At 44.0% G+C, this 22,278-nt stretch overlaps 1 protein-coding gene across 1 annotated transcript in view; it reads right to left on the bottom strand.

Moving 5' to 3' along the window:
• Positions 1–19,258: 19,258 nt before the first annotated feature.
• The window catches only part of ZC3H15 (zinc finger CCCH-type containing 15), a 29,806-nt gene continuing 26,786 nt past the window's right edge, over positions 19,259–22,278 (bottom strand). The window contains exon 10 of the mRNA XM_056535778.1: positions 19,259–19,437. Coding sequence (XP_056391753.1) covers positions 19,259–19,437 — 179 coding nt within the window. The remainder of the gene's footprint in view (positions 19,438–22,278) is intronic.

Here is a 22,278-nt window from a genome sequence, read left to right as displayed (position 1 = left end):
TATTTATTTTGTGTAGTGTAGTGTTTTTAGGGTACATTCACATAGGCGGGGGTTTACAGCAAGTTTCCCGTTGGGAGTTTGAGCTCCAGCGGAAAATTTGCTACATCTCAAACTTGCAGCAAGAAACTCACTGTAAACACCCGCCCGTGTGAATGTACCCTGTACATTCACATGGGGGGAAGAGGCTAACCTCCAGCTGTTGCAAAAATACAACTCCCAGCATGCCCTTTGGCTGTACGTGCATGCTGGGGGTAGTAGTTATGCAGGCACACTGGTTGCAAAACATTAAGAGTTTGTTACTTAACCAGTAAAACGCAACCAGTGTGCCTCCAGCTGTTGCAAAAATACAACTCCCAGCTTGTACAGACAGCCATAGGGCATGCTGGGAGTTGTAGTTTGCAACAGCTGGAGGCACACTGGTTGCGAAACACTGAGTTAGGTAACAAACTCTGTGTTTCGCAACCAGTGTGCCTTCAGCTTTTGCAGAAACTACAACTCTCAGCATGCAGTGACAGCTGAAGGGCATGCTGGGACTTGTAGTTATGCAACAGCTGGAGGCATACTACTACAACTTCCAGCATGCCCTTTGGCTGTCTGTACATGCTGGGGGTTGTAATTATGCAACAGCTGGAGGCACACTGGTTGCAAAACACTGAGAGTTTGTCACTTAACTCAGTGTTCCCCATACCGTGAGCCTCCAGCTGTTGCAAAACTACAACTCCCAGCATGCATGGTCTGTCAGTGCATGCTGGGAGTTATAGTTTTGCAACAGCTGGAGGCACACGGGTTGGGAAACAGTAAGTTAGGAAACAGACAATGTTTCCCAACCAGTGTGCCTCCAGTTGTTGCAGAACTACAGCTCCCAGCATGCCCAGACAGTCGAAGGGCATGTTGGGAGTTGTAGTTATGCAACAACTGAAGGAGAACAGTTCGGAGACCACTGTGTGGTGGTGTCCAAACAGTAGCCTTCCAAATGTTGCAAAACTACAACTTCAAGCATGCTCAGACTGCCTAGGCATAGGCCAGATGTTGCCTAACTACAACTCCCAGCATGCCTGGGCAGTCTGGGCATGCTTGGAGTTGTAGTTTTGCAACATCTGGAGGAGAACAGTTTGGAGACCACTGTAGCATGCTGGGAGTTGTAGACAGTCCAAGGGCATGTTGGGAGTTGTAGTTATGCAACAACTGGAGGAGAACAGTTTGGAGACCACTGTATGGTGGTGTCCAAACTGTGCTCTTCCAGATGTAACAAAACTACAACTCCCAGCATGCTGAGACTGTCTAGGCATGCTGGGAGTTGTAGTTCTGCAACATCTGAAGGGCCAGATGTTACAGAACTTCAACTCCCAGCATGCCTGGGCAGTCTGAGCATGCTCAGAGTTGTAGTTTTGCAACATACTGTATAGTGGTCTCCAAACAGTGGCCCTCCAGATGTGGCAAAACTACAACTCCCAGCATGCCCAGACAGCCTTTGGCTTTCTGAGCATGCTGGGAGTTGTAGTTTGGCAACTCCTATAAGCCAACAGTGAAGATCAGCCTGGAATCGCTGCAAATCGCCGATATGAATTGATCAGCGATTTGAAGCGATCACTGACATGGAAGGGTCTCAGGACCCCCCCAGGTGTTGTCACAGGATGCCTGCTGAATGATTTCAGCAGGCATCCTAGTCCAGTCCCCGCGTGGCGAGCGGCGAGGACCAGAAATACTCAGGGTGTACAGGTACGCCCTGAGTCCTTAAGGATCGGGATGAAGGGCATATGCATATGCCCTGCATCCCTAAAAGGTTAAAAAAAACATATTGGGGAGATTTATCAAAACCTGTACAGAGGAAAAGATGCCCAGTTGCCCCTAGCAACCAATCAGCTTGCCTCTTTCATTTTGCAGAGGCTTTGTTAAGAATCAAAGAAGCAATTTGATTGGTTGCTATGGGCAACTGAGCAACTTTTCCTCTGGACAGGTTTTGATAGATCTCCCCCATTATCTTTCAGTATGTGTCTGGGTAACATTGTGCTGTTGACATTCAGAGAAGTGGGGGCCTTAGTCTTGAAAGAGTTCATGTAGCATTTATTAATAATATAGAAACAATTTTCACATTCTTTCATTATCTAGAAAAACCAAATCTAGGGCGGATTGATATGGAAAATCGAGAAAAATGTAGCAAATGCTTTCCCAATGGTCGCCATAAAGAAGCAATGTGTGGCTCCATAGAACTTTATAAGGTTTTTACAATGTACAATCCGACCAAATAAAGACAAATCCACATACAATGGTGACATGAGGATCAGGAAGTCAGAATGAATGTATGTTTCCATCTCCTAGACCAGACTGTTTCCCAAGCAGTGTACCTCCAGCTTTTGCAAAACTACAACTCCCAGCATGCTAAATTGTAGTTTTGCAACAGCTGAGGGCACACTGGTTGGAAAACACTGTCCTAGACCGTAGAATATTTAGTACTAAGTGTAATGGGAGCACTCACTTCTCTACCAACACTGTCCAAACCTGTGCACCATCTGTGATCACCTTCCATTAAAGAAACAGGACAAAAAGATAAGCGGCATCATCTCTATACAATTGGGGGGGACACTCAGGACAGGCACTGGACAGGTCTGTTTGTAGGATGGCAGTTAAAATGGCCGTTGCAGCATAACAGTTGTCATAGCAACTGTGTGTAACTCAGTATACAATAGTGGACTGTACCAATTCAGGAACAGGTAAACTGCCCCAAAAAGTAAAATGATATAGAATGCAGCTAAATGATTAAAACAAAAAATGGAAAGTGCTTGGTTCGGTCCAGTGTTTGTTTACTGTTGCTTGGTAAGACTGATTGGTTGATTTTACCTCTATATTAAAATGTTGGGTCACACAGAGCATATCCGTATTGTATTTCACGCTACGGAAGCAACAGTGGCAGTCAATAGAGCAAGCCCCCTGCTTCAGCTGGGTAGCTCTTTGTGTCCGCTTGTAGTGGTGGATTTCCCACTGTAGACAAATGGACATATTTTTTTTACGGCTATAAATACCATTGAAAATTCAATGTATGAACATAGCTTTAAAGTGGTCTTCCAAAAACAGCAACACACCTTTCCTCAGGTTGCAACTTGGCTCCATTGACTTCTACTGAGCTGCAATGTTTCTGGATGTAAGCTATGTTTTTCTAACCCTGGATAACCCATTTAAACTGTAGCAGAAATTTACTCCAGAAGTTTGGTGCATTTTTAGCGCACATTGGCCCAGCCTAGGTCAGACCACCTTTTTATTAAACCACGCCCCCTTTTTGGAATGCACCTGAAAAGTGTATAAAACTCATAATACATGTACAGAATCTGCTACATATACTGAGGTCAATGGGTAGCAAAATCAGCCACAGAAAATATGTAGTAGATCCTGTACGTGTGAACCTACCCTAAATATGGCACCAATTTGGCCCCCTTGTAATAGTAAATCTGGCCTATTGTGGCTGTAACCTGGAGTCCTGTGGTAAAAGTGATAGACAATTCTAGCTCTTTCATGATGTCCTCCTACCTGTGCTGTCCATCAGATGGATGTAGCAGGGTCCTTGAAGGCCACTTACACTTCTCTCTTCTTTGTTGGAAGTTTTCTTTCTCTTTCAGGAAGTTTTTTTCCTCTCTTAGGTCATTCAGGCCTAGATATTTAGCAGGAATGTAATAACCTTTTCTTTCTCTGTACATTAGTTGTACTGGGCGTCTCCTGGACATCGTTTCCACTGTTCTGGTCTCCGCTCAGCTCTCTTCCATCTTTTCCTTTCTCCTCTAAATTATTTTTTCTTTGTTTACTTCAGTTTATGACAATGGCAAAAGACGATAAAGTCACTAGAAAACTACAGCAATGGACAATGGGCTTTGACATGTGTCTCTGCTAAACTCTAGTGAGCAAATGAGAGATTTTTCTGTTCATCTGGCTACGTATTATGTCTGTTATGATGATGTCACCAGCTGCCCTACTGTGATGTCAGCAGCCAATGTTCTAATGGTCTCTTTGTTTCATCAGCCAATCAGGTGTTACCTTACTGAGAGGTGCTTTGACATAGTTTTGTTCTACATTACACTACACTTTATACATATCTATATTTCCATATATATTAAGTAGATAGCAATAGGCTAAAGATATTAACATGAAACTTGGCACACATGTTACTTATATGTCAGCAACAAACATAGGATAGGTGATTTAACCCTTACTCACCCCCCATTTGCCAGGGGCGGGGCTTATGTTTAAAGTCCCATGCAAGTCAATGGGAAATATATGTTACCGCATAACTTCCAAACGGCTGGAGATATTTCGATAATACTTGGTCACATGTTACTTATATGTCCACTTAAAATATAGGATAGTTAATTTAACCCTTAACTACCCCCATGTGTGAGGGTCGGGTTTTTTGTTTAAAGTCTCATGCAAATCAATGGGAAATGTATGTTCTCATATAATTTCCGTATGGCTGGAGCTATTTCAATACCTGGAACACATATTACGGGTAGGGATAGGAGGATAGGAGGTCGGGATAGGAGGTCGGGATAGGAGGACGGGAAAGGAGGACGGGATAGGAGGACGGGAAAGGAGGACGGGAAAGGAAGATGGGAAAGGAGGACGGGAAAGGAAGATGGGAAAGGAGGACGAGAAAGGAGGACGGGATAGGAGGTCGGGATAGGAGGTCGAGATAGGAGGACGGGATAGGAGGTCGGGATAGGAGCTCGAGATTGGAGGACAGGATAGGAGGACGGGATAGGAGGATGGGATAGGAGGACGAGACAGAAAGTCGAGATAGGAGGACGGGATAGGAGGTACGGGTCGGGATATGAGGACGGGATGGGAGGTCGGGATAGGAGGTTGGGATAGGAGGACGGGATATGAGGACGGGATAGGAGGTCGGGATAGGAGATCTGGATAGGAGGTCAGGTAGGAGGTCGGGATAGGAGGACGGGATAGGAGGTCTGGATAGGAGGTCGGGATAGGAGGACGGGATAGGAGGACGGGATATGAGGTCGGGATAGGAGGACGGGATAGAAGGTTGGGATAGGAGGTTGGGATAGGAGGTTGGGATAGGAGGTCGGGATAGGAGGTCGGGATAGGAGGTCGGGATAGGAGGACGGGATAGGAGGTCGGGATAGGAGGTCGAGATAGGAGGACGGGATAGGAGGTCGAGATAGGAGGACGGGATAGGAGGTTGGGGTATGAGTACGAGATATGGGGTTGGGATATGACAACAATATATGAGGACGGGATATGAAGTCAAAAGCTTTCTCCTTTGTTGAACTGGGCAACGCCGGGTATTCAGCTAGTATCTATATATATAAAACTCAACGTGTGTATGTATATATGTATGTATGTGTGTATGTTCCACAAAAACTTTCAAACGGCTAAAGATATTAACATGAAACTTGGCACACATGTTACTTATATGTCAACAACAAACATAGGATAGGTGATTTAACCCTTACTCACCCCTATTTGCCAGGGGCGGGGCTTATGTTTAAAGTCCCATGCAAGTCAATGGGAAATATATGTTACTGCATAACTTCCAAACGGCTGGAGATATTTCGATAATACTTGGTCACATGTTACTTATATGTCCACTTAAAATATAGGATAGTTAATTTAACCCTTAACTACCCCCATTTGTGAGGGTCTGAGTTTTTGTTTAAAGTCCCATGCAAATCAATGGGAAATGTATGTTCCCACATAACTTCCATACGGCTGGAGATATTTCAATACCTGGTACACATATTACAGGTCGGGATATGAGGACAGGATGGGAGGTTGGGATAGGAGAACTGGATAGGAGGACGGGATAGGAGGTCTTGATAGGAGGTCGAGATAGGAGGATGAGAAAGGATGACGGGATAGGAGGACGGGATAGGAGGACAGAATAGGAGGTCGGGATAGGAGGTTTGGATAGGAAGTTGAGATAGGAGATCGAGAAAAGAGGACGGGATTGGAGGTCAGGATAGGAGCTCGAGATTGGAGGACAGGATAGGAGGACGGGATAGGAGGTTGAGATAGGAGGACGGTATAGGAGGACGGGATAGGAGGACAGGATAGGAGGTCGGGACAGGAGGTCGCGATAGGAGGACGGGATAGGAGGTACGGGTCGGGATATGAGGACGGGATGGGAGGTCGGGATGGGAGGTCGGGAAAGGAGGTCAGGTAGGAGGTCGGGATAGGAGGACAGGATATGAGGATGGGATAGGAGGTCTGGATAGGAGGTCGAGATATGAGGACGGGAAAGGAGGATGGGATAAAAATAAATAAATAAATAAAGATAAATAAACAAATAAAGCTACAGGGGTTAAAAAATGGCAATTAAAAAACTATACAAATCTGGTATTGCTGTAATCAGGCGGCCTAAAGTATAAAACTAACATGTTACCTCAACCACAAGGTAAATGGCGTAGAAAAGAAAACCACCAAATCTGCAAAATTAACTTTTACTATTTCAATATAACTTCCCTAAATATATATATTTTGGTTCAGAGAATATGTTATTGGAAAATTAAAAGGTATCATTATAGTAGGTAGTTATTACTATTATAGGGCGAGAAGGAAAAAATCAGAGCGTAAAAGCGAAAATTGGCCCGGACAAGTGGATCGTCATGAGGGACAAGTAGATTTTGCTCCATTTTAGTCCCGTGGACAAGTAGTTTTTTATAAAAATGTCCACACCCCTGGGATTCCATACGGAACGTCTTCTTGACAGAAAATAGATTCAGGAATGATAAATCTATTATTAGCCTCCAGTCTCCTCCTGATTTGGGAACTGCGAACACTGGAGAGTAGTGTCCTTTGCCCCTTTCTGAATCCGGAACTTCTTCCAACGCATTCTTACGAACAAACTGATTCACTAAGTGAATCACTGTTGGATTGGTTTCACTGATTAGAAATCTTCCTGGAGGACTTCTCTTGAGCTCCAGTGAATATCCTCTTTTTAATGTGGTCTTGACCCAGGCATCTAAGGATGTTCTGGACCAGATGTTGGCAAAATCCAGAAGCCTGGCGCCTACCAGAGGGCTGGCGTCATTGACCTTCATTTTTGGAGGGGAACGGCTTCTTCTTAGGTGCAGGCTCCTGCCTTCCCCTATTCGGCCTTCTTCTTTCAGTGTGTCGAAAAGAATACTGCCTCCTAGGTGATCTTCTGTATCCCTTTCTATAAGGTTTAAAGTTATACTTTTTCTTGAATGGAAAGGATTCCCCTTTCTCCTCACTGAAAGATTTAAGAATGCCTTTAAGCTGAGGACCAAACAGAGAAGAGGGATGAAACGGTAAGGACACAAAGTTGTATTTGACTGGGATATCCCCATCCCATTGCTTAATCCAGAGCGCCTTATTCAATGCCATGGCTCTTGCTGAGAACTTTAAGGTATCTAGCGGGGCATCACACAGAAAGTCGGCTGCGGTTTTCATAACAGACATATTCTTCAACAGCTCTTCCCTCGGCACTCCCTCCTGAATATCCTGGGAGATATGAGAAAGCCAGATACTTAGCGCTCTGGCTACGGGTATTGACGCCTCCGCCACTTAAGCCGCAGAGGAGGCCGCTGAATAGGATTTCTTGCAAATCCCGTCTGCTTTCCTCTCCATAGGATCAGGTAGCCTAGAGGAATCCTCTGAGGAAAAGATGGACTTCTTTGCCAGTTTCGCTGCAGCTATAAATAGACTTAAACTTTGCCCCAGGATCAGTGTGCTTCTCCGGTTTGTCCCAGTCTCTTTCGTGCCACAGTCAGATCAACTGGTGACCTGGTAATTCTCGCACTGTACTGGGAGGAAAATAAAACAGCTGTTCCTAAGCCGGCTTGGCGGATATATCCTTGTCAGATTCCAGTACGTTCTTTACCGCTGAGATAAGCTTTGGCATCTTATCCTTGTGTAGCAGGTAAAGGTCCTCTGTATCCTCCTCGCTCCCAGAGTCTGACATCGTGACGGCGCTGGATGATCCTGACCTTTCCGGGGATTCCTTAGAAGCGCAAGGCTTACTTTTCTTCTTCCCCTTTATGGAGGATACCACCTCTTGGAAAGCTGAAGTCAGTTCCCCTTTAAACCATCCCAGGAATGCACCTGTATCCATGGGGGCTGGCTGGTCACTCTGCGTGCAATCCTCACAAACATCCCAACTCCAAGCTTCCGGTAGCGGCTGCCGACACTTCAAACAAGCAGTATGCTTTGACTTCCTTTTCCTTTTTCCTCCTATTCCCGACATCTTAGCCTCTCAGTGGATCTGCTGCCTTGACAGAGTGCTAGACCCACTGAATCAAAACCCGGCATTTTTAAATGTTCCCGCCAGAAATTAAAATTTTGCGCATACGCAATCGTGCGCCGTGCGCATCCACGTGCCACCCCCTTCTCGGCGCATCACGGGCTTCCGAACATAACAGGTCACATGTGCCGCGCACTGGCTCTATGGGGATGGGATCACTTACCTCCCTGGCCCCCCGAAGAATCACCGAGCCATATTTGCTACCTTCTGACCCTGTCAAGGGTCCGGGCAGCTGAGCAACCAAGGGACAGGGACAACACCCGTTTGCGGCCCACCGATGGACACCCCAGGGACCAGGTAAACACCCGGTTTAATGGGTGACTTGTCTCTAAACTTCTGTCTTCCATAGAAGAGGAAAAACATATGTCTGTGCATGGTGTTTAAGGGATCTATATAGTATTCCAGGAGGAAGGGCCTCATTAACGTTAATTACTTGTCTCTATTGCTTGTACTAACTTCTATTTCCAGGTCAATGAGAAACATTAACCCACGGATAAACAGGAAATATTTATGATGGCTGTGTGTGTATATACAGTGGCAGTGTATATGTATATAGTGGCTGTATATGTGTGTATGATGGCAGTGTGTGTCTATATAGTGGCAGTGTATATGCATATAGAAGCTGTGTATGTGTGTATGATGGCCATGTGTGTACAAAGGGGCAGTGTGTGTATATAGCAGGTGTGCATGTGTGTATGCTGGCCATGTGTGTATAAAGGGGCAGTGTGTGTATATAGAGGCAGTGTATATATTTATGATGGCTGTGTGTGTATATACAGTGGCAGTGTATGTGTATATAGTGGCTGTATATGTGTGTATGATGGCAGTGTGTGTCTATATAGTGGAAGTGTATATGCATATAGAAGCTGTGTATGTGTGTATGATGGCCATGTGTGTATAAAGGGGCAGTGTGTGTGTGTGTGTGTATATATAGAAGCTGTGTATGTGTATGATGGCCACAGTGGCGTAGCTATAGAGGTCGCAAGGGTCGCAATCGCGACCGGGCCCCCCTGCCACTTCAATATACTATATGCTGCAGCAACTGGTCCCGGGCCCGCTAGCTGCCAGCACTTTTTTTTAAACCGCCCGGGCACTGTTGCTGCAGCAGGGTCAGACGGACAGGCACAGGGCTGATGAGAGCAGTGCAGGCAAGCACGTGACCTGTCACAGCCTCTGAATCCATGTAATTTATCCCCTGCAGCTGTCAGTGACAGGAGCAGCAGACTCTCCAGCTTCACACCGCAGTGCCGCTCAGGAAGGTGAGTAGAGCTAGGTTTGAGGGGGGGAGGGTGTAATGGGGGGTAATGATAAGGAGGAGGACGGTGAGGGGGGTGTAATGATGAGGAGGAGTATGGGGGGAGGTGGGTGTAATGATGAGGAGGAGTATGGGGGGAGGTGGGTGTAATGATGAGGAGGAGTATGGGGGGAGGTGGGTGTAATGATGAGGAGGAGTATGGGAGGAGGAGGAGTATGGGAGGAGGAGGAGGAGGAGGAGGCGGCATTATTCTTGCCATGAAAAAGCAACAGGAACCTTTACATGGGACTGTATGGTGGTGGTATAGGAGTGATGTTATTTACCTGGGAAAGGACTTTGGGGGGTGGGGGTGGGGGGGAGGGAGTTCAGGGGAGCATGAAGAGGACTTACAAATCTAGGGGGAAAGAGGGTGGAACAAAGGAATCGGGGGGAAGATTTATATTATATTCAGTGTTCAGCGTATAGCAGGGTTATATTTAGAGGCTACAGTGTGTGGTAGTATTTTACTCAGGTGGTAAAATGTGTACCTGTATTATATTCAGAGGGTACAGTGTGTGGCAATAATATATTCAGACGGTACAGTGTGTGGCAATAATATATTTAGAGGGTGCAGTGTGTGGCAGTATTATTTTTAGGGGGTACAATGGTTAGCAGTATTATATTTAGGGGGCACAGTGGTTGGCAGTATTATATTCAGGGGGTACAGTATTTGGCAGAAATCTAATGATTACTGTCTTCATACAGAGGATAAGGATCTGCTGACAAATTAAGGAACCAATGATGTCCGGGTGTCAGACTATGAAGAGAAGATGTAGCTGGAAGAAGTCCTGACGTCTGGACCGGATGAGGAAGAAAAGGAAAGACGTCACTCAGGTCACTGATATTGTGTGTTCTCCTGACTGTCCTATCAGAGTTGTAGTCAGTTGTATGTTCTGCAGTGATGATGGCTGTACTCCAATTTGCGGCTCTTCAGCTGTTGCAAAACTACAACTCCCATCACTGATAGTCACAAGTCACTGATATCTTTGTGCGGCTGAGGCCGAGTAAGGGGGTCGTCAGGGATTAAGAAAGCAGGTCGTCGGGGGGGGGGGGAGGGGGATATGGGTAGGGGGGCCCAGGACAATTTTTCGCAACGGGGCCCTGTGGTTTCTAGCTACGCCCCTGGATGGCCATGTGTGTATAAAGGGGCATTGTGTGTATATAGAGGCAATGTATATATTTATGATGGCTGTGTGTGTGTGTGTGTGTGTGTGTGTGTGTATACAGTGGCAGTGTATGTGTATATAGTGGCTGTATATGTGTGAATGATGGCAGTGTGTGTCTATATAGTGGCAGTGTATACGCATATAGAAGCTGTGTATATGTGTGTATGATGGCCATGTGTGTATAAAGGGGCATTGCGTGTATATAGAGGCAGTGTATATATTTATGATGGATGTGTGTGTATATACAGTGGCAGTGTATGTGTATATAGTGGCTGTATATGTGTGTATGATGGCAGTGTGTGTCTATATAGTGGCAGTGTATATGCATATAGAAGCTGTCTATGTGTGTATGATGGCCATGTGTGTGTATAAAGGGGCAGTGTGTGTATATAGAGGCAGTGTATATGTATATAGAAGCTGTGTATGTGTATGATGGCCATGTGTGTGTATATAGAGGCAGTGTATATATTTATGATGGCTGTGTGTGTGTGTGTGTGTGTGTGTGTGTGTATACAGTGGCAGTGTATGTGTATATAGTGGCTGTATATGTGTGAATGATTGCAGTGTGTGTCTATATAGTGGCAGTGTATATGCATATAGAAGCTGTCTATGTGTGTATGATGGCCATGTGTGTATAAAGGGGCAGTGTGTGTATATAGAGGCAGTGCATATATTTATGATGGCTTTGTGTGTGTGTGTATACAGTGGCAGTGTATGTGTATATAGTGGCTGTATATGTGTGTATGATGGCAGTGTGTGTCTATATAGTGCCAGTGTATATGTATATAGAAGCTGTGTATGTGTGTATGATGGCAGTGTTTGTATAAAGGGGCAGTGTGTGTATATAGAAGCTGTGTATGTGTATGATGGCCATGTGTGTATAAAGGGGCAGTGTGTGTATATAGAGGCAGTGTATATATTTATGATGGCTGTGTGTGTATTTACCGTGGCAGTGTATGTGTATATTGTTGCTGTATATGTGTGTATGATGGCAGTGTGTGTCTATATAGTGGCAATGTATATGCATATAGAAGCTGTGTATGTGTGTATGATGGCCATGTGTGTATAAAGGGGCAGTGTGTGTATATAGAAGCTGTGTATGTGTATGATGGCCATGTGTGTATGAAGGGGCAGTGTGTGTATATAGAGGCAGTGTATATATTTATGATGGCTGTGTGTGTGTATATACAGTGGCAGTGTATGTGTATATAGTGGCTGTACATGTGTGTATGATAGCAGTGTGTGTCTATATAGTGGCAGTGTATATGCATATAGAAGCTGTGTATGTGTATGATGGCCATGTGTGCATAAAGGGGCAGTAGGGGTGTGGAAATAAAAAAAAAAAAAAACTACTTGTCCAAGGGACTAAAGCGCAACACAATCTACTTGTCCCTCAAGAAAATCCACTTGTCCTGGAAGATAAAATAATTTCAACCAAAATAGTATGATCCACTCCACTAGACCACCAGGGATGGTTATAAGATTCCTTTAGACACTACTGTCAACTTTGACAGCGGTGATCTAATGGTTTAATAGTTGTGGTACACCTCGGGGTTGTAGGGCAGTAGGGATGTTGCAGTACTATATGATAAAGGGCGCTGTTAACCCTTGTCACTCGTGATGCCAGGGCGAGGGTTAAAACTCTGTAGTGATGCTGGGCCTATCGCCACCCTTCCCAAGAGCGATGTGTCAGTGTAAAATAAATAGATTGTCCACAGCAGTGCTGAAATTAAAACTTGCAGGAATCTTTACTGAAGATTTTCTGTATATGCATTAACGGTAACAGTCCAGATAACAGAGTCTTTACAAACAGCACAGCAGTGATTGATAGATGTTTAGGACCGGAAAGTTCTCTTAAGTTTATGAAGATTGTACTTGCATAGATCCGCTGGATTTAGGGGTTAGATTATGTCCAGAGGTCTTGCGGAGATAGCGGGGAATTGTAAGAACTATCCGTCTCTAGCGCAGGCCTAAGCCGCAAGGCTTTGGGCCTAGTACTTGTCTTGTAAGCTGCGGAGGTCCTACCTCATCCAGAGTCAGCAACCTAAGAGAGCGACAATATGGCGCAGCTCCCTTATATGGGCAGGGGCTGGCCGTTTTGGATTGGTCCACATCAGCTGTCACTCACCGTTACAATGTATTGTGGGTGATCACATGTCCAAAACCATCTAAGGTCCTTTAGCAAAAACCATAGAGTTCTGCAACCCGGTCACATGACCCGCAGGTCCTGCGACGCTAAAACAGTGAGTAATACCATATACATTTATTTAGATAGATAATATTTACAAATATTAATTGACTAAGGGGTGACTAGGGTTTAAATGAGGAAAGCGAACCCCGACAGTCCTAGGACTCTAACTTTGGGGACTAATAACCAAGGCACAATATGAAATACGGTGCCGGGACACCACATAGCCGGCCACAGCGATCAAAGCATGCCAGGCTATTAGCGGTGGGAGAGCTCTAGCTAGCTCCTTTTACACCCGAGGCAAGGTATGAGTGTAATCTTAAGTGCCGTGATCTGTAGTTTTTTTGGAACCATTTATTATCGGAACTTTTATTAGGAAAGGGGCCTATTCACATATATACGCACTTCTTAAAATATTTTAATCACTATTTTTCAGTCTTCATAGGGACTTATATATGGAGTCTTTTGATTGCAAAACAATGAACAACGCTGTTACTGGGGGGGTTCTGCTTCTCCAGTTTATATGGTGCATTTTATTGACTCTAATTTATGTGTGAGAAAATGCTGGAAGTTGCATTTAGTTACTAGATAACTACAACTCCAAGCATGCCCTGATACAGCCTATGGTTGTGTGGGTGTTGCAGCATGTTGCACTGTATAGTAGTATAGTTAAGGTTATCATGTAACATGCTGGGAGTTGTAGTTTTGGTTCGTTTCAGCTGCAGAGCCATAGGCTGTGTCAAGGAATATTGGGAATTGCAGTTAGTAACTACAACACCCAGCATGCCCTGATGCAGCCTATGGCTCTGCAGCTGACCCGAACCAAAACTACAACTTCCAGCATGTTACACTTTATAGTTCTACAGTTTAGGTTATGGTGCAACATGCTGGAAGTTGTAGTTTTGGTTCGGGCGTGTTTGCGTGCATCCGTGGGGCTCTTGTTTGGCGGGTGAGTATGAAGGGGGTGCGATTCTGGTGGTGCACTATAGTGCGGGTAGCCAGAAGCCACTAAAAATGAATAAAATTAGATAGCACAACTGGCAGCAGCACTTGTCAGTCCACCCCTGTACAAAACATACATGCATACACATATACACAGGCCACTGCCCCCTATATCATACATTACATACATACATACACATCATACATACACCCGCCGCTGCCCCCCCACATCATACATTACATACACACATCACACATATACCATACACACATCATATATACACACCATACATATGCACACATTATACATACACCTGCCACTGCCCCCTATATCATACATTACATACACACATCACACATACGCAGACACCATACACACATCATATATACACATGACACATACACCATACATACCGTTTCCCCTAAAATAAACCCTACCCCGAAAGTAAGCCCTAGCAGGATTATCAGGGTGGGCTGCGAGTTACAGCAAGTTTTCTGCTGCAAGTTTGAGATGCGGCAAATTTTCCACTGCAGCTAAAACTCCCAGCGAGAAACTGACTGTAAAACCCAGTCTATGTGAATGTACCCTAAAAACACTACACTACACAAAATAAAATGTAAAACACTACATATACACATACCCCTACAAAGTCCTCTCCCCCCCCCCCCCCCCAAATTAGAGAAAAAAAAAAAGGCTTGTACGTCACTGTTTCCAAAACGGAGGCTCCAGCTGTTGAAAAACAACAACTCCCAGTATTGCCGGACAGCCACTGACCATCCAGGCATGTTGGGAGTTTTGCAACTGCTGGAGGCACCCTGTTTGGAGTATTTTTGTGGCAGATTCAAATCCCCAATTTAGGCCTCAAATGCGCATGGCGCTCTCTCGCTTTGGAGCCCTTTCGTATTTCAAGGAAACAGTTTAGGGCATCTCGGTACTCGGGAGCTATTGCGTTACAAATTTTGGGGGTGCTTTTTCTCCTTTTACCCCTTATAAAAAGGTAAAGTTGGGGTCTACACCAGCATCTTAGTGTTAAAAAATACTTTTTTTTTACACTAACATGCTGGTGTTTCCCCATACTTTTAATTTTCACAAGCGGTAAAAGGAAAAAAAAGACCCCCAAAATTTGTAAGACAATTTCTCCTCAGTACAGAACTACCAGATATGTGGGTGTAAAGTGCTCGGCAGGCGCACAACAAGGCTCAGGAGTGAGAGCGTGCCATGTACATTTGAGGTATAAATTGGTGATTTGCACAGGGGTGGCTGATTTTACAGCAGTTCTGACATAAACGCAAAACAATAAATACCCAGATGTGACCCAATTTTGGAAACTACACCCTCACGGAATGTAACAAGAGGTATAGTGAGCCTTAACACCCCACAGGTGTTTGGCGAATTTTCGTTAAAGTTGGATGTGAAAATGAGAAAAAAAAAAAAATTGTCACTAAAATGCTGGTGTTACCCTACATTTTTCATTTTCACAAGGGAGAATAGGAAAAAAGCCCCCCAAAATGTGTAGCCCCATTTCTGCTGAGTAAGAACATACCCCATATGTGGGTGTAAAGTGATCTGCGGGTGAACTACAATGCTCAGAAGAGAAGGGGCGCCATTGGGCTTTTGGAAAGAGAGAATGTGTAAATGTAACAGTGCACAGTGAGCATTTACACCCCACAGGTGTCTGACAGATTTTTGTAACAGTGGTCCATGAAAATGAAAAAAATTATTTTTCATTTGCACAGTCCACTGTTTCAAAGAGCTGTTAAAACGCCAGTGGGGTGTATATGTTCACTGCACCCCTTATTAAATTCTGTGAGGAGTGTAGTTTCCAAAATGGGGTCACATGTGGGGGGATGCACTTTTCTGGCACCATGGGGGGGCCTCCCACTTCTATTCCAACCAAAAGCTCAATGACGCTCCTTCTCTTCTGAGCATTGTAGTCCGCCCGAAGAGCACTTTACATCTACATATGAGGTTAAAAATTTTGGGAGGATTTTTCTCCAATTATCCCTTGTGAAAATGAAAAATTTGGGGTAACACCAGTGGGGAAAAAAATCACATTTTTCATTTTCATGTAAAAACAGGTCAACTTTATGATGCAAATATTGTATATGTGAATCAATATATAATTTATTTGGTATGTCTAATTTCCTTCTAACCAGAGTTTCAAAGTTTAAAAAATAAAAAAAAAGCTAAATTTTCATAAAATTTGGGGATTTTTCACCAAGAAAGGATGCAAGGAATGCTGAAAATTTACCACTATGTTACAGTAGAATATGTCACGAAAAAACACAATATACAGTATTTTCATGTTTGGCGGGCCCTGGAGATATTTCGCCTTCTTCAGTGCCCTCTTTGTCTAGATATCAGATCCTCTTCACCTGAGACGGAATCTACCACCAGTTTAGGTTTTTTAGATGGTGGTTGAAAATCCCCAGACGTTAGAGAACTCCGACCTCCTCTAGGGATACTAGGCGGCATACTGGGGTTCAACAATACTCCATGATTTAAAGTCATAGGTGTAAATCCAGGGGTGATTTGAGAAGTATTACTTGCTAAGTAACCAGTAGCAACCAAAGCAACATTAGCAGAAGGCTCAGAACAAGCAAAATCCGGAAATATATTAACTGCAGGAGGAACATTCACAGATGACTGGCTGCTTGAACTAGGATTAAAGCTCGCCAAAGATGCTTTTATTTCTTGGCAAATAAGTGATCGCATATCTTCAGATATTCTTCCTCTTGTACCACTTTAGATATACAAAGCTTGCAAAGCTGTTTTTTATATGCATCAGAAAATTTAGCGGAACACATCACACATTTCTGAACGTTCGTTTTTGCAAAGGTTCCTTATCTCCCTAAAGTAAAAAAGGAACCGCATAAGAGACTAAACAAGAGAAGTATTTGTGGCAAAACTGCAGGAAAATACTCACAGTAGCTGGAGAAACAAGCTGCTCCATAGGATCTACCTTGGAGGAAGCCTGCGAGTCCATGGTAGCCACAGCACAATCATAGACAATGAAACACACTGAATTTCTTACCTTTATACAAACAGGAATTCAAATTTTGACGCAATCCGACGTCACTTCCACCCCCAACAGCACCTCTGCACAGCCCGGAACTTCTGGACGCAGACACATGGCTTGGGGGGGGGGGGGGGGGGGGGATTTTGGGAGACAAGAGACAGAAAGTAGACAGGAGACCTCAGCCCCCACCAGATTAGCAGCAGATAGCCCACATGGAGCTCCGCCAACACCGGAGGTATGAGCAGCCCGCGCGAGCACGGGGCACATAGGTCGTGGATACATTTAAAGTATCCTAGTGTGGGGACATATAGTCCAATCAACAGACCCTGGACCTAATAGGAACAGGAAAACACTGACGAGGTGTGGGAGGGGCTTTAAAACTCTCTGGTCCTATTAGGTCCAAGGAGGCCATCTCTCTGGTGGATAAAAAATAAATGTTTTTTTTTTTTTGTTTCTCAAATTTTGCACCACAAATTTTTTTTCTGGTTTTGCCGTAGATTTTGTGGTGAAATGATTGATGTCATTACAAAGCAAAATTGTTGGCAGAAAGAACAAGCCCTCGTATGGGTCTGTAAGTGGAAAACCTGAAAGCGTTACAATTTTAAAAAGGTGAGGAGGTACCCTGGTTAGTGATAGATATATATATATTATATATATTATATATATTATATATATATATATATACATATACATATATACATACACACACACATACATATATATACACACACACATACATATACACACACATATACATATACACACACACACACATATATATATATATATATATATTCACACATATATATTATATATACATATATACACATATACACACACACACACATACTGTATTTATCGGGGTATACCACGCACCGGCCTGTAACACGCACCCTCATTCTACCATGGATATTTGGGTAAAAAAATGTTACCCAAATATCCATGGTTAAATGAGGGTGTGTGTGTGTGCACGCATGCGTATACCCCGATACACCCCCAGGAAAGGCAGCGGGAGAGAGGCAGTCGCTGCCCGCTTCTCTCCCCCTGCCTTTCCTGGGGTCTAGAGCCCTGCTGCCGCCGCTTCTCTCCCACTGGCTGTCAGCGCCACTGCCCATTCTCTCCCCCTGACTATCTGTGCCAGTGCCCCATTGCCGGCGCTGATAGCCAGGGGGAGAGAAGCTGCGCCGGCAATGGGGCAGCGGCGCCGACAGCCAGGGGGAGAGAAGGGGCAGCAGCACCCATTGCCGGCGCCGCTGCCTCCCCCCCCCCCCATCCCCGGTTGCATAATTACCTGTTGTCAGGGTCGGGTCCGCGCTGCTTCAGGCCTCCGGTGTGCGTCCCATGCGTTGTTGCTATGCGCTGCACGGCGCAGCGCAATGAGGAGTGACGTCATTGCGCCGCGCCGTGCAGCGCATAGCAACGACGCAGGGGATGCACACCAGAGGCCTGAAGCAGCGCGGACCCGACCCCGACAACAGGTAATTATGCAACCGGTGATGGGGGGGGAGGCAATGGGTGCCGCTGCCCCTTCTCTCCCCCTGGCTGTCAGCGCCGCTGCCCCATTGCCGGCGCCGCTTCTCTCCCCATGGCTATCGGCGCCGGCACAGATAGTCAGGGGGAGAGAACAGGCAGTGGCGCCGATAGCCAGGGGGAGAGAAGGGCCGGCAGCAGGGCTCTAGACCCCAGGGCAGGCAGGGGCAGAGAACCCGGTAGCGCTGGCAGTCTCTGCAGTTCATCGATTTAAAATCATTGAACTGCAGCAGCTTATCGGCGTATAACACGCAGGTAGACTTTAGCATAAAAAGTGCGTGTTAAATGCCGATAAATACGGTGGGTGTGTGTATATATATATATATATATATATATATATATATATATATATATATATATATATATATATATATATATATATATATATATATATATATATATATATATATATATATATATATATATAATTTTTAGGGTGCACTTATCAAAGATTCTCTTACACAATTTGTAACTTAAATATCAGCTTCCTGTAGATCCATATAGAATTCACAGTGCAGGGGAGATTGGCAAACTATATGACAAGTTAAATGTAGAGATAGGCTTCAGACTTTATTTAAAATAGATCCATTAGGAGATATTGCCTTAGGCTTTTATTAAATCAAGACAAAATGCAACATAATACACAATGTATTAAATAAAACAGATCATGTACCACTAAATCCATATAAGAACTTTGTTTCATTCCTATAGAGTCTGACCAATTTACAGTTGTCAAAATTACAATGCGAGAAACGTTATTTTTGTTTCTGATGTGTTTTGTAGAACCAGGAAGGGAAAGTCAGATTTCCCTATAAAAAAAAAAAATCATGTTGGAAAGGCATGGCAGTCTGATTATCCTACCAGAGTATTTAGCTGTTCCTCAAGTTCATCTAGATCTTCTCCGGTAAAAAGATTTTCATCAACAGGGACAGCATCCTCAAGATTGTCTTGGTCGTCGTCACTTTGATCTGAATAGTCATTTTGATTACCATTTGTCATGTCCCCTCCTGATGCTTCAGCTAGCATTGTATCTGTAGAGAAAATATATATATGAGTAGGTTAGAGTAGTATTGAAGTTTTTTTTTTTTTTTGTTTTTTTTTTATGTACTATTACCTACAAGCCACAAAACAGATTTATCAAGCTGTCTAAGGGTCTATTCACACGGCAGAATTGCCACCTCAAATTAAAGCCCATAGACTTCTATGGGATTCTGCACTCCCATTCACACTTCCGAAATTCCGCTTGTAGAATGGGAGTGCGGAATCCCATAGAAGTCTATTGGCTTTAATTTGATGCAGAATTCTGCAAGCGGAAATTCTGCCGTGTGAATAGACCCCAAGACAGAAATGTGTTTGATTTCTGTCTCAGACAAAGCACTGCTAAAAATGATCAGCACAAAGTACACTTTTTGTCTCACACAGATTGCGAAATCTGCTCCAAAGTGTATTTTCATATGCCACACTTCCTATTTGAGGTGTCAAATCATGTACCTTCACAAAAGCTGTAAATGGAAACATGCCACTCGATTGGACAGGAAGGACTGAAGGGGAAAAGGTGGATCATTACTTCTGCCACTGTTTATTTGTAAAGGATCCATTTTTCATGAACACTATAAAATGTCAAATCGAGTGGCCAATGGTAGAGCTGCTGAAAGCCTAACATGCGGACAACTTGTCTTGCTTTCAGGGAACGTTAATGATCCAGAACCAGAAGTATTCTGGTGACTGTGGATCTGGGAAATAATTCACAACACTTGTCAGCTTACGGAGATGTTTCTTTAGGCCATGTTCACACGGCAGATTTTCTGTGCAGAATTCCGCAGCAGAAGAGTCCCATGGATTGCAATAGGATTCCAATGCACTGTGCACAGCGTCCGCAAAAACATTGAACATGTTCAATATTTCAGTGAAATCCACAAAGAAAAAGCATTGTTGTCTATGAGGTGGCACATTTCCAATCGCCGGCATGTTCTGCCAGCTGTTGGTGGAATGTCCACACAGATTTTCCGTTCGGACATTGCACTGTGTGAACATACAGTCACGGCAGTAAATGCTGGCACCCCTGAAGAAGTTTTCCAAGAAAATTAGGTATTTATAAAAAATAAAAATAAAATTGCAGTAACATGTTTTTCTATACACATATTTATTCCTTTTGTGTGTATTGGAACTAAACCAAAAAAGGGAGGAAAAAAATAGCAAAAATGGACATAATGTCACTCCAAAAATGGGCTGGACAAAATTATTGGCACCCTTTCAAAATTGTGGAAAAATAAGATTGTTACAAGTATGGGATGCTCCTTTAAACTCACCTAAGGCAAGTAACAGGTGTGGGCAATATAAAAAAAAGTCACACCTAAAAGGCAGCTAAAAAAGGAGAGAAGTTCACTTAAATTTTGCACTGTGTGCGCCACACTAAGCATGGACAACAGAAGGGAAAAGAGAACTGTCTGAGGACTGGAGAACCAAAATTATGAAAAAATATCAAAAAACAAAAAAAAACTAATCTGAAGGTAACAAGTCCCTCTCTAGAGATCTAGATTTGCCTTTGTCCACAGTGCGCAACATCATCAAGAAGTTTGCAATCCATGGCACTGTAGCTAATCTCCCTGGGCATGGACGGAAGAGAAAAATTGATGATAGGTGTCAATGCAGGATAGTCCGGATGGTGGATAAGCACCCCCAAACAAGTTCCAAAGATGTTCAAGCTGTCCTGCAGGCTCAGGGAGCAGTGTCAGCGCGAACTATCCGTTGACATTTAAATTAAATGAAATGCTATGGCAGGAGACCCAGGAGGACTCCACTGCTGACACAGAGCAATAAAAAAAAGCAAGACTACATTTTGCCAAAATGAACTTAAAAGGGGTACTCCGGTGAAAACCATTTTAGGAACTGTCCAGAGTAAAAGGAAATCCCCATAGCAAACATATGCTGTTCTGGACAGTTCCTAAAATGGACAGAGATGTCAGCAGAGAGCACTGTGCTCATGATGTCAGCAGACAGCTCTGTTTCAAAAAGAAAAGAATTTCCACTGTAGTATTCAGCTAATAAGTACAGGAAGGATTAAGATTCTTTAATAGAAGTAATTTACAAATCTGAATTCGGGTAGAATACAGACATGGCGCACATCTACAATGTTGTATAATGATCTGATTGCTTCTCAGCATAATATCAAAAACTAACAGGTTGTTAGTATACATTTTTGATCAAAAAGTACAAGCCCACTCGCCACGTCAAGGCCACCTATGTGGCACACCTTGTTCACACTGGTGTGGTGCGGGGCGGCGTCCGTTGCTGCCGTGGCGCTGTGTCTGCGGGCGGGTGCGGCCCATAGACTGGTTTGAGAGGCATTGGGGCCGCTCTGCCAGTGGGTCGCTTCCCCCCCCCCCCCCCCCCCCCCCCCCCGTGGGCATCTGTGTCGCGACGGTGGTGGTCGCCGCCCGATGCTACGCCATTTTATGCTAGGGACGTTAGGGACCCACTCTGAATAGGTTTGAGGTTTTATTGTCCTTGTCTCTTTTTTGTCTTTGTTTCTGTCTCCTCTCTTTGTCTTCGTGTTGAAGAGTTTTAGTTCTGTCTTTGAATATTTGGCTATATAACTATGTTCATTTACTACAGTCTTTATGGTTTATCTGAGGTTGGGGCTAGTTGTTTTGGACTACAACTGTTTCTGAATGCTCTGGTCTCTATCTTAGCTTGTCATTTGCCCTGATGCGATCGCACTGGGCACTGTCCCGGATTATGCTTTGATTGCGTTTTACTAACTTTCAGTTTTTTATGTGAAAATCTTTAATAAAAACTACAGTTATAAAAAAAAAAAAAAAAAAAAAAAAATGTAACATAACTTTAACGTGATGGTCAATGGAATATATGTT

The sequence above is a fragment of the Hyla sarda genome, chromosome 8, assembly GCF_029499605.1.
Source record: "Hyla sarda isolate aHylSar1 chromosome 8, aHylSar1.hap1, whole genome shotgun sequence".
Lineage (NCBI taxonomy): Eukaryota > Metazoa > Chordata > Amphibia > Anura > Hylidae > Hyla > Hyla sarda.
Note: the sequence above shows the minus strand (reverse complement) of the source record. Positions and strands in the feature narration are given on the sequence as shown.